At 34.8% G+C, this 15,465-nt stretch overlaps 1 protein-coding gene and 1 pseudogene across 1 annotated transcript; both read left to right on the forward strand.

The window, feature by feature from the left end:
* The first annotated feature begins 9,465 nt into the window (after window positions 1-9,465).
* On the forward strand, window positions 9,466-11,304 carry LOC110701535 (zinc finger MYM-type protein 1-like). The gene has a single exon (XM_021879170.1). It carries the CDS (start codon window positions 9,466-9,468, stop codon window positions 11,302-11,304), a length of 1,839 nt encoding a protein of 612 aa, XP_021734862.1.
* Window positions 11,305-13,984: 2,680 nt separating this feature from the next.
* Window positions 13,985-15,465, forward strand: part of LOC110701592 — a 37,846-nt pseudogene continuing 36,365 nt past the window's right edge.

Genomic DNA, 15,465 nt, shown 5'->3' on the forward strand with positions numbered 1-15,465 from the left:
CGTGTAAGTGGTGTAACCCTTTAAAGATTATGGGGTGTTTGGTATGAGGGATAGGGATAAGGAGGATAAAAGGATGAGATAAGTTTTGAGGATTAATAAGTGGGATAAAGATAAAAAAGAGGTTGTCCTTTGTTTGGTAAGAATTGAGAATTATATTGGGATAAGTAAGAAAGTTACTTGACTACCCTTGTTCAAATTTCTCTTCTTTCTTCATTCTTTCTTTTATTAAGGGTAAAAATATATTTTACCTCATGTATTTTGTCCCCAACCCTTATACCATCTCCCTCTAGTTATTATTTTGGAGGGATAACTTGTATTTTTGTCCCTATCCTTCTCTCTTGGTTATCCTTACCCCCCTAAACAAACAAGAGAATATTTGAATCCCTTTCCTTTTTATCCTTATCCTCCTCTTTCTATCCCTCCAAACAAACACCTTCTTAGAGTAATACTTCCTCCGTTTCTTTTTAGTTGACACGTTTCTTTAGTCACGTTTGTCAATGCATAAATCCAAACGTTAATATCTTTGGTTATCGATAAGCAAAAATTATAAAAAAATTGATATTTAGAAAATATATACCGTGCTTAATTTAACAAGACCCCACATAATTATATTTTTATATTACGTACAAATCACAAAATACGGTCAAAGTGAATTATGTGAATAGAGCTAAAGTCAAAACGTATCAACTAAAAAAACGGAGGTAATAAGAAACATAGATAGTATTAATTGCTAATTTGTTATGATTCCTTTTTTCCCATTTCAATAAAATAATTTATTTGTTAAGAAACATACAAACATGCATGATTGAATTGAATTTCACATGAAGTAATTTGAGGCCAATGTAAATTTGACTAAGTACAATTATTTGCATGTAGTACAATAATGTATATTATTATATTCATATATTTTGGCTATATAATAGCAAGTTCACGTATTGTGAACTAAGTTAAAATAAGAAAGAGTTTTCTATCATACTACTACTTACTTCCTATCTTCATCCCTTTACAGATAAATACCTTATCATCAGTAAAAAATATTTAACACGTTATCAGCACCAGCTTTCATTCAGGTATAGTTATATCTACTTCCAAAAATCTATAACAAGTAATACTATTTACTTCTAAAATGTTTTGAGGAGTATGCTCTATAGTTGCCCATGTTTGGGATCCTCTATACCAGAAACTCAAACATTGACTATATATACACCACAAAAACGACGATGGAAAATTCTCTTACTTATGAATTCATTACTATCTTCCATTTATTTATTCTTGTTATATTGGTTTTGTTTGATTTATGCATGTTACATGCTCATCTTTTACGTAAAGTATTAACTTTTAGTTATTATAATTGCTTAGTAGTAATTCTACATGCATATTATTAACAAAATTGACAAAAAGATGCAGCCTTTGTATACTTATTATTTTCCTTACTTTTACATACTTTTTGTGATTCTTTCCATTTTCGAACCCATGATCTTTTTTAGATATTAGGGCTCTCGGACCACTATGGCTTGCATTCCCAGTGTGATAACCCTTTACAATTATAAATATATATATTTAGACTATAATTTTTGTTAGTATATTAGATTATTATATGATATTTTTACAGTTGTACAGAACAGTATCAGATAGAGCTATCAGTTTCTGACCCGAACCGTTAAACCCGACTGTTTCGAACCGATCCGAAAAGGAACTGAACTGTTTAAACCCGTTTTTTGGAAACCGAAAACTGACCCGACCCAATTTTTTCCAACCCGAAACTGAACTGAACCGAATTTGTGCAAACCGTTACTAACCCGACCCGTTATTAAGCCTAACCGTTACAACCCAAAACTGAAAGCAACCCAAACCGATTACGTTTAAACCTGATAGTAACCCGACCCGTTTTAAACCGAAAACCATTAACACCCGATAAAAATCCGATAAACCTAAATCATTCCAACCCGTAACCCGTTGTGACCGAACCGGTTATAATCCGTAACTCGTTGTGACCGAACCGTTTACGACCCATAACCCTTTGTGACCAAACCGTTTAAAACCCGTAACCCGTTATGACTGAGTCATTTACAACTTGTTACCCAATATGTTTATGATCTAATCTGTTTCAACCCACTACTCAATAAACCCAACTTATTTATGACTTGACTTGATTATAACATGACTCGTTCCTACCCGTTATCTGACTAATTCGACTCGATAATCATCCGACTCAATTTTAACCCGATATGATTTAATTAGAAAACCGCTTCAAATTGGGTAAACTCGTTTTCAAACCAACCAAGTTCATTCTAAACCGATTATAACCTGAAACGATAATGATTGGACCCGATTACACCCGATTTGTTTTGAACCGAAACCCATTTTCGAACCGACCTAGTTAAACCCAAACTGATTATGACCCGAACCAATTACGACCCGTCCTGATTAAGACCCGAACTATTTTTAACCGAAACCCACATTAAACGGGCTAAACCCGTTTTCAAACCGACCCGGTTCAACCCAAATTGATTATGACCCGAACCGACTAGAACCCGACCCGATAAGGACCCAATCCGAATAGAAACTGCAATTAAAAAAAACCAAACCGAACTGACCCAATAATTTTCAAAACCGACCCGTTTATTATTTCAACCCATTATAAACCGATCCGTTATAATCCGAAACTGATAAACTCAACCCAAACCCAAACTGTTTAATCGGATTGACGCCCCTAGTAACGGATAAACCTACCTCTATAAAAGGCGGATTTTTTCCCCCGATTTCACCACAAATCCCTTATCCCTTCCCACTTTTTATCCAAAAATCACCTAAAATTTTTATCACCCCCTTCTTCTTCGATATATCCCCGCCGACGGCACCCAAAACACCCACAACTTCACTTTTGAGGAAGATTTAAGAAAGATAAAACAATATTTCCTTCTAATTACGGTGCTTGTAGTTCTATTAGTATGTAGCAATATAAATTTTTGTCATTATGTATAACTAAAACTCACTTATTTTGTTGTTTTTAGTAGATTAAAAGCTTGTTTTTGTTTTATTATGTTGGCTTGTTGTTATTAATCATCATTGTATAATATTACCGTTATCATTATAATTATTGTTACTACTGTTATTGTTGTCGTTTTGCTTTTTCTTTTTTTACAACTAACATGACTTATTTTTGCTTAATTACTCACAATAATAAACCAAGGGGGAGAAAAAGACTATATTATTTATGGTTTATTATTGATAAATTTAATTATTACTTATTTTATTAACCTAACTATAATTATGGAAGGACTAAACATATGTGTTGTACATAAAATTTATTATTATAAACTAATTATTACTTAATTTGTTGTAGTTAAAATAGGAGACCTTATGAAAAGACAATTCAGCATCTTAAATTTATATAGAAAGAAATTTCTGGAATGGAATGTAGATGAAATGATGAATTTGAAAGCTCAAGGCTTGGAGCACACTGTTAAAGAAAATAAAAGTCCCTCTGGTCAAACAACTAATGCTACCACTTCTGCAATGACGGTTGTAAAACTTATTACTGAACAAGATAAGGAAAAAGCCTTAGTGTTGTTAAGGCATCATTTACATGAAGACCTTAAAACAGAGTACATGATGGTTGAAGATCCCAAAGAATTATGGGATTGCCTTATGAAAGATTTGGACATCACAAAAGGGTGCTCCTTCCTAAGGCATTATTTGACTGGACGAATTTACGATTCCAGGATTTCAAATCTGTAATTGATTATAATATAACTATACATGAGATAGTATCTATATTGCGATATTGTGATCATCCAGTCATAGATGAACAAATGATTGAAAAAACACTCACTACCTTTCATGCAAACAACATACTGTTGCAAGAACAGTATCGTGAAAGAGGTTTCAAGGTTTAATGAATTAATGAGTGTATTGCTTGTTGCGAAACAAAATAGTGAACTTTTGTTGAAGAATCATAATCTTAGACCAACTGGGTCTTTGGCCACTCATCATGAGGCAAATGCAACAAATTCTTATCCACCCGAGTCAAATGCTACACAAAGAGGTGGACGTGGAAATTACAATGGTCGTGAAAGAGGCCGTGGAAATTATCGCAGACGTGACCGGGGTCGTGGTAGAAACAATTTTTAAAGAAACGGTAATTTTAAAAATTTTGAAAAACAGAAGGGACAGTCATCTGGAAGCCACAAACAGTACAAATTCCTTCAAAAGGAAAAAACACATGTTACATATGTGGCATGACAGGGCATTGGGGACGTACTTGTCGTACGACCAAACATTTGGTAGACCTTTACCAGGCTTCTGTAAAAGGCAAAGAGAAAAATGCAGAAGCAAATTTTGTTAACGAAGAAAATGCTCCTTGTTCCAGCCTTGACATATCTGATTATTTCATGGATAATGCTGAAATTGAAAATGATTTCATCCTTGGAGAAAATAACAATGCTTAGGTTTCCCATCTACTAATGTAACATATATTATGTTTTAATGTATTTTCTTTATGTCTTGTATTTTAAATTTCTAATCATGTACTTTTAATCCCTATCATCAATAAAACTTTATATGATATTATTCTAAACTAATCTCAAATTTATTTTATGAAGATATGGATCTGCCTGAAGTTAGTTCCGAATATCAATGCCTTTTGGATAGTGGAACAACACATACTATCTTGAAGGATAGAAAATATTTTTCACAACTAAAGTTGTTTCAAGCAAATGTAAACACTATTTCAGGGTCAGCTAAATTAATTGAAGGATCTGGAAAGGCTTGTATAATGCTTCCAAATGGAACAAAATTAATAATCAATAATGCTTTATATTCGAGTAAATCTCGAAGAAACCTCATAAACTTTAAAGATGTACGCCAAAATGGATATCATCTAGAAACAATGACAATAGATCAAAAGGAATATATGCCTCACGGCAGAAAAACATGGAAAGAAACATGTATATGAGAAATTGCCAGCATACTATTCGGGATTATATCGTATAAACATACGACCCGTGGAAATCAATATGGTATCTAACCAGAAATTAGATGATAAACATTTTATTATTTTATGGCATGAATGTTTGGGACATCCAGCAACTGGGATGATGCAAAGAATAATAGTACATTTAGTTGGACATTCAATAAGAAATGTCAAAATTCCTCGATCAGATGAATTAACATGCTCTGCATGCTCACTTGGAAAATTAATAATAAGGCCATCTATGAACAAAATTTTCCTACTGAATCTCCAAAATTCTTGGAAAGAATTCAGGGAGATATATGTGGGCCAATTAATCCAGCATGTGGACCATTTCGATATTTCATGGTTTTAATTGATGCTTCTACACGATGGTCACATGTTAGTCTACTTTCAAGTAGAAATGTTGCCTTTGCAAAATTACTTGCCCAAATCATCAAATTAAGAGCACAATTCCCAAATCATACAATAAAGAAAATAAGACTTGACAATGCTGGGGAATTTACATCCCAAACATTTAATGATTATTGCATGTCAATTGGAATTGATGTTGAACACCTAGTAGCTCATGTCCATACACAAAATGGTCTAGCTGAATCACTAATTAAGAGATTACAATTGATTGCAAGACCATTTTTAATGAGGTCAAGATTGCCATCATCTGCTTGGGGACATGCTATAATACATGCAGTCGCGCTAATTAGATTGAGACCTACAGCTTATCATATATTCTCACCACTACAACTTGTTTGTGGTCGAGAACCAAGTATCTCACATCTAAAAATCTTTGGTTGTGCTGTATATGTTCCCATCGCTCCACCCCTACGAACAAAAATGGGTCCACAAAGAAGGCTAGGAATTTATGTCGGGTTTGAATCCCCCTCTATAATTAAATATCTTGAACCATTGACTGGTGAACTATTTACGGCTAGATTTTCCAATTGTCACTTTAATGAAACATTTTCCCAGCCTTAGGGGGAGAGAAAGTGGACCCATGTAAGAAATAAATTGAACTTATTTGGAATGCAACACAACTGTTGATGTTAAACCCACAAACAAATATGTGTGAACAAGAGGTTAAGAAAATTGTTCATTTACAAAGTGTTGCAAATCAATTGCCTGATGCATTTGTAGACACAAAGAAGGTGACAAAATCACATATACCAGCAGAAAATGCCCCTGCACGTATTGAAATCCCAACTGGTATTAAGGCCATAGAAAATGAATCTCAAGCACGTAGAAAGCGTGGGAGACCACTTGGTTCAAAAGATTCTAGGCCAAGAAAATTGAAAAGATTGGATGGAATAGAAAATGAGACTAATGATGTTTCCCCGTCAGAAGGTCAAGAAAGACCAAATGTGGATGAAAGTACAGAAAATGATGATAATCCAAAAGGGCAAGAACAAAAAGACAACCCTACGGGGAATGAACAAGACGTTCAAAACATCGATAACAATGAAATTTCAATGAATTACGTCTCTACCAAGACTCAGTGGAATAGGAAAGATGTTATCGTGGATGAAAATATTTGCAAATTCCATCGCAATCGACATTGTGTTTGATGAAAATGATGTTGAACCAAGAACGGTAGAAGAATGTCGACGTAAGAGTGATTGGCCAAAGTGGAAAGAGGCAATGCTGGCTGAGTTAAAGTCACTTGAAAAAGAGAAGTTTTCGGGAAACTAACCCTTACACCAGCGGGTGTAAAACCCGTTGGATACAAATGGGTATTTGTAAGGAAACGTAATGAGAAAAATGAGATAGTTAGATACAAGGCAAGACTTGTAGCCCAAGGATTTTCTCAAATTCTAGGGATTGATTATGAAGAAACATATTCTCCAGTAGTTGATGCAACTACATTAAGATTTCTGGTAAGTTTGATAGTCACAAAAGAACTGCAAATGCGATTAATGGATGTAGTGACTGCATATTTGTATGGATCACTCGATAAAGACATTTACATGAAAGTCCCCGAATGACTAAAACTACCAGAAAACCACAAGCCTAGACAATTGCTTTCCATAAAACTAAAAAGGTCACTTAGCTTTATGGATTGAAACAATCTAGAAGGATGTGGTATAACCGTCTCAGTGAATACCTTATGAGAGAAGGATTAAAGAACAACCAAGTTAGTCCTTGTGTTTTCATAAAGCGATCACAATCAGGATTCGCAACCATTGCAGTTTATGTTGATTATTTGAATATCATTGGAACCCCAAATGAACTCGAGAAAACTGCAAAATACTTAATGAAAGAATTTGAGATGAAAGACCTTGGGAAAACTAAATTTTGCCTTAGACTGCAAATTGAGCACTTAAGTCATGGTATTTTTGTCCATCAATCAAACTATACATAAAGAGTTTTGAAAAGATTCTTCATGGACAAAGCAACTCCAATCAACTTCCCAATGGTTGTCCGTTCTTTGAATATGAAAAATGATCCATTCAGACCCTGAGAAGAAAATGAAAATATGCTGGGTCCAGAAGTACCGTAGTTAAGTGCAATTGGAGCCTTAATTTACTTAGCTAACAACACTAGACCCGACATAGCTTTCTCTGTGAACTTGTTATCCAGGCACATCAATGCACCAACATATAGGCATTGGAAGGGAGTTCAACACTTACTCTGGTACCTACGAGGGACACAAGAACTTGGTTTATATTATCAACCGAACAAATGTTGCTCTCATTGGGTACGCTGACGTTGGATACTTATCGGATTCTCAAAATGACAAGTCACAAAATGGATATGTGTTCACTTATGGCGGCACTGCAATATCATGGACATCAACAAAGCAGACATTGACCGCGACATCCTCAATTCATGCAGAATTGATAGCCCTCTATGAAGCAGGACGAGAATATGTATGGTTGAGGTCGATGATCAGTAATATCCAAAAGGCGTGTGGAATGAACGCAATAATAGAAGACCCAACCATCATATTTGAAGACAATACAACATGCATTGCTCAAGTTACTGAAGGATATATTAAATTAAGGGAAATAAAACAAAACATATTGCCCCAAAAAATATTTTTCACACATGATCTGCAAAAGGACGAGGAAATAGATATCCAGCAAATTCAATCTTGTGACAATCTTGCTGACCAGTTCACCAAATCACTTCCTTCGAAGAAATTTGAGCAGTTAGTTCACAAAATCGGAATGCGACATTTTTGTGAACTATGCTGAAATCAGGGGGAGTATTATATGTACTGCACTCTTTTTCCCTTCGATCAGGTTTTTATCCCATTGGGTTTTTCCTGACAAGGTTTTTAACAAGACAGTTTACCAAAGCATATAATACAATATAGTTGTACTCTTTGTCCCTAGCTATGGTTTTTATCCCACAGAGTTTTACCTAGCAAGGTTTTTAATGAGGCAACTTGTACCCCATTCCATGTGAACGTTCAAAGGGGGAGTGTTGAGAAACATACAAACATGCATGATTGAATTGAAGTCCACATGAAGTAATTTTGAGGCCAATGTAAATTTTACTAAGTACAATTATTTGCATGTAGTACAATAATGTAATATATTCATATATTTTGACTATATAAGAGCAAGTTCACGTATTGTGAACTAAGTTGAAATAAGAAAGAGTTTTCTATCATACTACTACTTGCTTCCTATCTTCATCCCTTCATAGATAAATACCCAGAGGCGGAGGGAGGGGGGACAGCTATTCCCCCACTTAAAAAAAAAATTCAGATTTTTTTATTAAAAAAAAAAGGAAAAAAAAAACAAAACTTACGATTTACGAAAGAAACTTACCCAAGGCTCTGACAAAACCAAACCAAAATACAAAAGGAAAGTTTGATAGTGACATGTCATACATTATATTAAATAAAAAATATAAACAATAAAAGCTACTAAAAGACAAATAATAATAAAACATAAGAAAGTACAAAACAAATGTAATTTCCATAACTACGTTGACGTACCGCCGGACTCCGAGTCTCCGACAAGGCGACGACTACACTACTGCTGACGCCGGCGCCGGCGCCGCCACCACTGCACAACTAGCATCCCATATATTGCAGAAGTCAATTTTCTTTGGATTTTTCCCCAATTCATTGTAAGTAACTTATAATTTTAAAGTAACCCACCAAACCCTAAATCTTATTTTAATCAAATTGTTTAAGTGCTAATTTTTTTTTAATTAAGTGTGATTTTTTAATTGTTTAAATTCTGATTTTTTTTAAATGGTTGAGGTTGATTGTTTGTATTCCAATGTTAGGCTAGGGTTCTCAATTCTCAAATTGTTCACTTTATAAAACTATAACTTGTTATTTGTATAATTGTATTTAATTATTTGGTAATATTGATTATATGATATGATGGAAATTGAATTATTACTGATTCATTGTTTTTATTTTTATTCATTTAATTAGGACATGTCAAATAATTCACCTAATTCAAACAATTCTAAGGTAAAGGGAAAACAACTCGATCTTCGACAATTCTAGTTTATCAGAATGAAATCTCAAGGAAATGAACCCACTTCATTTAGCCCCCCCCCCCCCAACTCAAGAAAATGTTGAAGAAATTGGTGGTACAAGTACTAGTAATTTACCACCGGAGGAGGAAGAATTGATATATGATGTTGAACTTCTTCCTCATGATCCGGGAAAAAGAATGAACATAATGGACTATCTCCCAAATCAAAGAAATGCGGTGAGGAGAGCTTACATTCTCAGAAAACCTTGCCAACCAAAAACTCACAACTTTCCTCAAAGACAAGCGGGAGGTTTGCGTCGTTTTAGTGTGAATTGGTTCAATAAATGGGATTGGCTTGAATATAGCATTAAAAAGATGCCGCATTTTGTTTTGTATGTTACTTGTTTAAAGGTGAAGTTGACAATAATATGGGAGGTGATGCATTTGTTGATGGAGGGTTTAGGAAATGGAATAAGCTGGGAAAGATTTGAGAAGCATGTTGGTGGAATTAAGAGTGCTCATAATCTTGCTTATGAGAAGTATGTGAACTTGAAAGATGGGAAAAATAAATCAATTGTGGACATATTTGAAAAGGCAAGTGAGGTGATTAAAAGTGAATATTATATTCGCCTAAATGCATCTTTAACTTGTTTAAGGTTTCTTTTGGGGCAAGGTTTGTCATTTCGTGGGCATGATGAAAGTGATGAGTCTTATAATAGGGGTAATTTTATTGAACTATTGAAATGGTTAGGAGAAAAGGTTAAGGAAGTAGGTGATCATGCTCTTGAAAATGCACCCGGAAATTGTCAAATGACTTCTCCCCCGATCCAAAAAGACATTAGTAATTGTTATGCAAAAGAAACAACTAAGTGCATAATTGAAGAGCTTGGTGATGATTACTTTGTTATATTGGCCGATGAGTCAAGTGACGTGTCTCAAAAAGAGCAACTAGCTCTTGTTTTGCACTTTGTTAATAGAGATAGTGGAAAGGTAATGGAGAGATTTGTAGGCATTGTTCATGTTGGTGATACTACCGCTTTATCTCTTAAAGATGCAATTTTGTCACTACTTGTGGAACATTCATTGAGTCCATCTATGATAAGAGGGCAAGGTTATGATGGGGCTAGTAATATGATGGGTGAAATAAATGGTCTTAAGACTTTGATTATGAATGATACTCCAAGAGACTACTACATACATTGTTTTGCTCATCAACTTCAACTCACACTAGTTGCCATTGCTAAAAGAAATGATAGTTGTGGTTGGCTTTTTGAAATACTTGCAAACTTGCTGAATGTTGTTGGAGTTTCTTGCAAGAGAAGAGAAATGATTCGTGATAGTCAAGCTCAAGAACTTGCTCAAGCATTAGAAGTGGGGGAAATTTTGAGTGGATCGAGTTTGAATCAAGAGCTTGGTTTGAAGAGGCCCGGAGATATTCGTTGGGGATCTCATTACAAGTGTCTTGTAAATATCATCCGCTTGTTTTCTACAATTGTTAAGGTACCTGTTCACATTGGAAAACATGGTGCATCGGAAGATAATTTCAAAGCTCAAATTGTTTTAGGACAATTAGAGTCATTTGATTTTATTTTTGTGGCTTACTTAATTTTGACTATGTTTAGCTACACTAATGGTTTGTGTCTTGCTTTGCAAAGAAAGGAGCAAGATATTGTAAATGCCATGGAACTAGTTACTTTCACAAAAAGTGTGTTGCAAAAAATGAGGGAACAAGGGTGGGAGACTCTCTTAAAGAAGGTTACTTCATTTTGCACTAAACAAGACATTGATGTTCCCACCATGGATGCTCTTTATGTTCCTCAAGGAAGAACACGACGGTTTGTCGAAAAAGCAACAAATCTACATCATTTTCGTGTTGAAATGTTTTTGGGGTAAATGATTTGCATATTCATGAACTTGACAATTGATTCAATGAGAGAAGCATGGAGTTACTTACGTGTATGGCTTGCTTAAGTCCTAAAGCTAGATAATTTTTCATCTTTTGACAAAGAAAAGGTACTCAAACTTGCTTCTTTTTATCCCGAAGAATTTTCAAGTTTTGATTTGATGACTTGAAGGTTAGCTTGATAAATTCATGGGAAATATGCACAATGATGAAAGATTTCAAAACTTGCGTGATCTTAACTCTCTTTCCATGATGCTTGTTAGTACCAAGAAGGATAAGACATATCCTTTTGTTGCTTATCAAGTTGATGTTGATTCTTCCCGTTGCTACGGCAAGTGTTGAAAGAGTGTTTTTCGCAATGACAATATGTCAAAAGTAAGTTGCGAAATAGCATGGGTGATCAACTTGCATGGGTGATCAACTTATGAATGATTGTTTGGTCACTTTTATTGAGAAGGAAATGTTCCTACAAGTTCCCGATGAAAAAATCATTGATCGTTTTCAAAATATGAAGACTCGAAGGATGCAATTATAATTTAATATTAAACTTCATGTAATTTTTTTCATTTTTTTAGTTGTAGGACTAATTATATATTGTGGACTTTTTAGTTGCAAAATTTTAACTATAAAACTATCTTTGCGTTTTTTTTTTTTTTTTTTGTCAAATGATGCGATGTTTAGTTGTCGTCCCCCCGGTTATATATTCCTGGCTCCGCCGTTGTAAATACCTTACCATCAGTAAAAATATTTAACATTATTTTATTTATTTATTTTTTAAAACCTCCCATTTCAATAATATTGTTACACCGTGGAACAAAAAAAAAGTAGCTACCAAAACCCTAGCCTCCTTTTCTCTCTTCTCTCTCCTAAACCTAGTCTCCATTGTCAATTTTAAAGGGGCTTCCATCGGATTTCACCGGTGGAAAGCCCCAATCTTTATTTACTTTTAAGCCTTTTGTTTTAGGTTACAATAATGTCTCCCTCGACAGAAAGAGTTTCTCTCCTTTGAAATACAAGGTTTTTTCGATCTCCTTCGAAAGACAAGGTTTTTCGTAATCTTTCGAAAGACAAGATTTTATTTGTGCTTAATTTGGATTCGGGTTACGGAATCAGTACAAGAATTTACTTTCTTACAAAATTGCGAAGCGACGACGGATCCACTCAAAAAGTTGTACGAAACAGCGAATCGAAAATATGCCGAATTGTTAATGAAATCTAGTCTCTTTTTCCCAAAAAAAAAAAAAATATTGTTACACTGGGCGAAAATTTTACTTACCTTAGAGCATCATTATTGGTGAACACAAAAAAATGGTTCATGGGTCACTATCACTGTTTCGGGGTTTTCTGATGTCCTGCGGGAGAGTTACAATTCCGAGACTGGAACCGGACGCCTGTACCTGCAAAATAACGGAGACTCCTGAGAGCTCCGCCTCCAACGGTCAAGTTAGTACCTGATTAAGGAGTAATTAATACAGAAATTAAAGTAATAAGGTCTCTCTAGGTGAGAGTATTTAATGTAGGTAATCTGCTTTGCTAGCGAGATCAGCCGGTTATTAGTGTGTTCCGTAAATTATTCGGTCCCTGATTAATGAGGATTAATCGAGTATTTATAGCCTTGGGAAGCGTGCAACTCTCTAGGTTTAAGGTAAACCTAGGGCCGATCGGGCTTCTAGACTGAAATGGGCCTTGATGGCCGGTTGTCCCATTTGGCATGGGTGGACACGTGGCGTGTCTTAAGTGGTCCGTGGAGGACGCGTGGCGGAACCTGGTTGGTCCACTTGTCAAACGGCGCTTGGTGGATAAAAATCCCCTAATCAATCACCATTTCTCTCTCATCCACATCAACCCAACAAACCATTTACAATATTCACTCTTAACAATGAACACTAAACAATGGTTCATCATCAATACTCCCTACCCCACCTTATTTTATTTTTGTAAATATAATCTTTTTTGTTTCATAATTATAATTTATTAACCCGATGTCAATGTAATTAATTGACGTATTTAATATTTTAATCGTGATTACTAATTAAGAAATTATCGCATTTTTTTATCAGCTTTTTAAAAAACTAATATTTTAATCGTGATTACTAATTAAAAATAATAATAACAATAATAATATTAATATTGGTATAAATAATAATAATATTGGTAATTATAGAGGGGATTTTTGAAGAGAAAAATATAGTAGAAAAAAATGAATTTTCAAAGTTGAAAAAAGTATATCAATATGGGTGTCTATTTATAGAGGGGAAAAAAATAGAGTCGTTGGTAATTTTTTTTTTTTTTTTTTGATTTGTATTTTGTAAAATATATCCGTTGTAAAATTACAACGGATATATTTAAAACAGTACACACGTGTCAAGCAGCGGCTGGGCCAAGTGGCGCGCTCCCAGCCGCTGATTTCTATTTTTTTTTCTGACCTTTAACAGCAAAACGTTGCAAAACGAAGTCGTTTTGCATGAATATCAGTCCAAAATATTGGGGGGCCTACAGCGAATTAATTGATGCAAGTGCTTGCTCCTGCAATCGAACCCATGACCACTCGACATGAACAATTAAAGAGTTTGCCATTAAGCCACCACCTTATTTGTTCACTAATTGTGAACTATTAAAATGTTCACCCTTGAGATGCTCTTATGACCATTTCCTACAGGATTGTAGGGTTTATATTTGGCGGGAAAAGCCATTGAATTCGGGAGAATTGAGGAAGATGGCGAATCGGCTTATCAGTGAAATGGGTCTTCCCAACTCAATTGGCAACATCTTTGCAGCCCGTAATATCAAAACTGCCAAGGTCAGTTGATGATAATTATATTTCAAGTTTTAATTTCTGAAAGTGTACAAAATTTCTTAAATCCCTCAAATTGCGCAAATTTCTTGTAAATTTTGAAGATTTAGCTCTTGGGTACTTTTGAATTGTTACTTTAATGGTGTAATTTGAATGATTTTTTTTTTGGGGTTTATAATTTGCGGAATCTGTTAATTTTTTGTGATTGGAAAAGCTCGATTGATTGATTGTTTGGTTGTTGATGTATAATGTCAAAAAAAGGATTCGAATCGTGAGCCAAAAACCGATTTATTGTATGTAGTCTTTTAAAGCTGATGATTTTGATCTATGAACTTGGGGTATTGCTAATTTAGGTGATCTTCTAATCACTGAATGTTCTTTGGCTATCATTTCTAATGTAAAACTTTTGATTGAAATATCGGCAATGGTGCTGATTTCCCTTGATTTTAGTTTAATTTCATCCTTGAAAATTACAGTAAAATTTTGCTTATATGCACTCTATTTACTTGGACTTGGGTACACGTGTTGGACATGGGGTATGTATCTAAGTGTCATACCCGGTTATTTTGTGAAAACTTGCATGAGTTTGGCTGAAAATGAATTGTCGAAACTCCAAATATTCACACTCGTGTACGATCCGACATTGGTACTTGATGTGAAATGAAGAGTCCAAATTACTTAACACCATGGCTGAAACAATCTTCACTTGTACTTGATAGAAATTTCTATTCATGGGTTTGATGGCTTTTTTTTTCTTTTCTTTTTACCTTCTTCTAGGATGCACTTTCACTAACAGAATTTGAGTTGATGGAGTTACTTGATGTGGGGTTCACAGAGGTGACATCCGCAGTTGCGTACATCAGTGAAGTGGTCTGCCCTCCCTTTGAAACTGTAAGCCTATGGTCCTGACTGTATTTGCTGTTTATTTTATAGTTGATTTGCTTTGTATCATTCTTTTATAGCCCTTTTGAAGTTTGGCTTTTAGGCGTTATCGCTTTTGGAGCAACGAGTGCAAAACGAACACTTGGCTGGCCATCTTCCTACAAGACTAGAGGGTTTAGACAAAGCCTTGTGTGGTGGGATTCCATTTGGCGTTGTGACTGAGCTGGTTGGCCCAGCTGGGATTGGAAAAACACAAGTAAGTCAAACATAAATGTGATTCTTTCAGTCTTTCTTTTAAATAGGGATGATATATCACATATGTTTGTACACTTGAGTTCTTATATGACTTTTTCTGCTTTAAATGCCCAAGTTTTAGAATGCTTTTACTAATCTATTCTGATCAAAGTATTATTATACATTAATACTTGACCAATGTATAAAAAATCTCAAGGCGCGCTAAAGCGAGAAGGGTTCC

Source organism: Chenopodium quinoa, unplaced genomic scaffold (assembly GCF_001683475.1).
Source record: "Chenopodium quinoa cultivar QQ74 unplaced genomic scaffold, ASM168347v1, whole genome shotgun sequence".
Classification (NCBI taxonomy): Eukaryota; Viridiplantae; Streptophyta; class Magnoliopsida; order Caryophyllales; family Amaranthaceae; genus Chenopodium; species Chenopodium quinoa.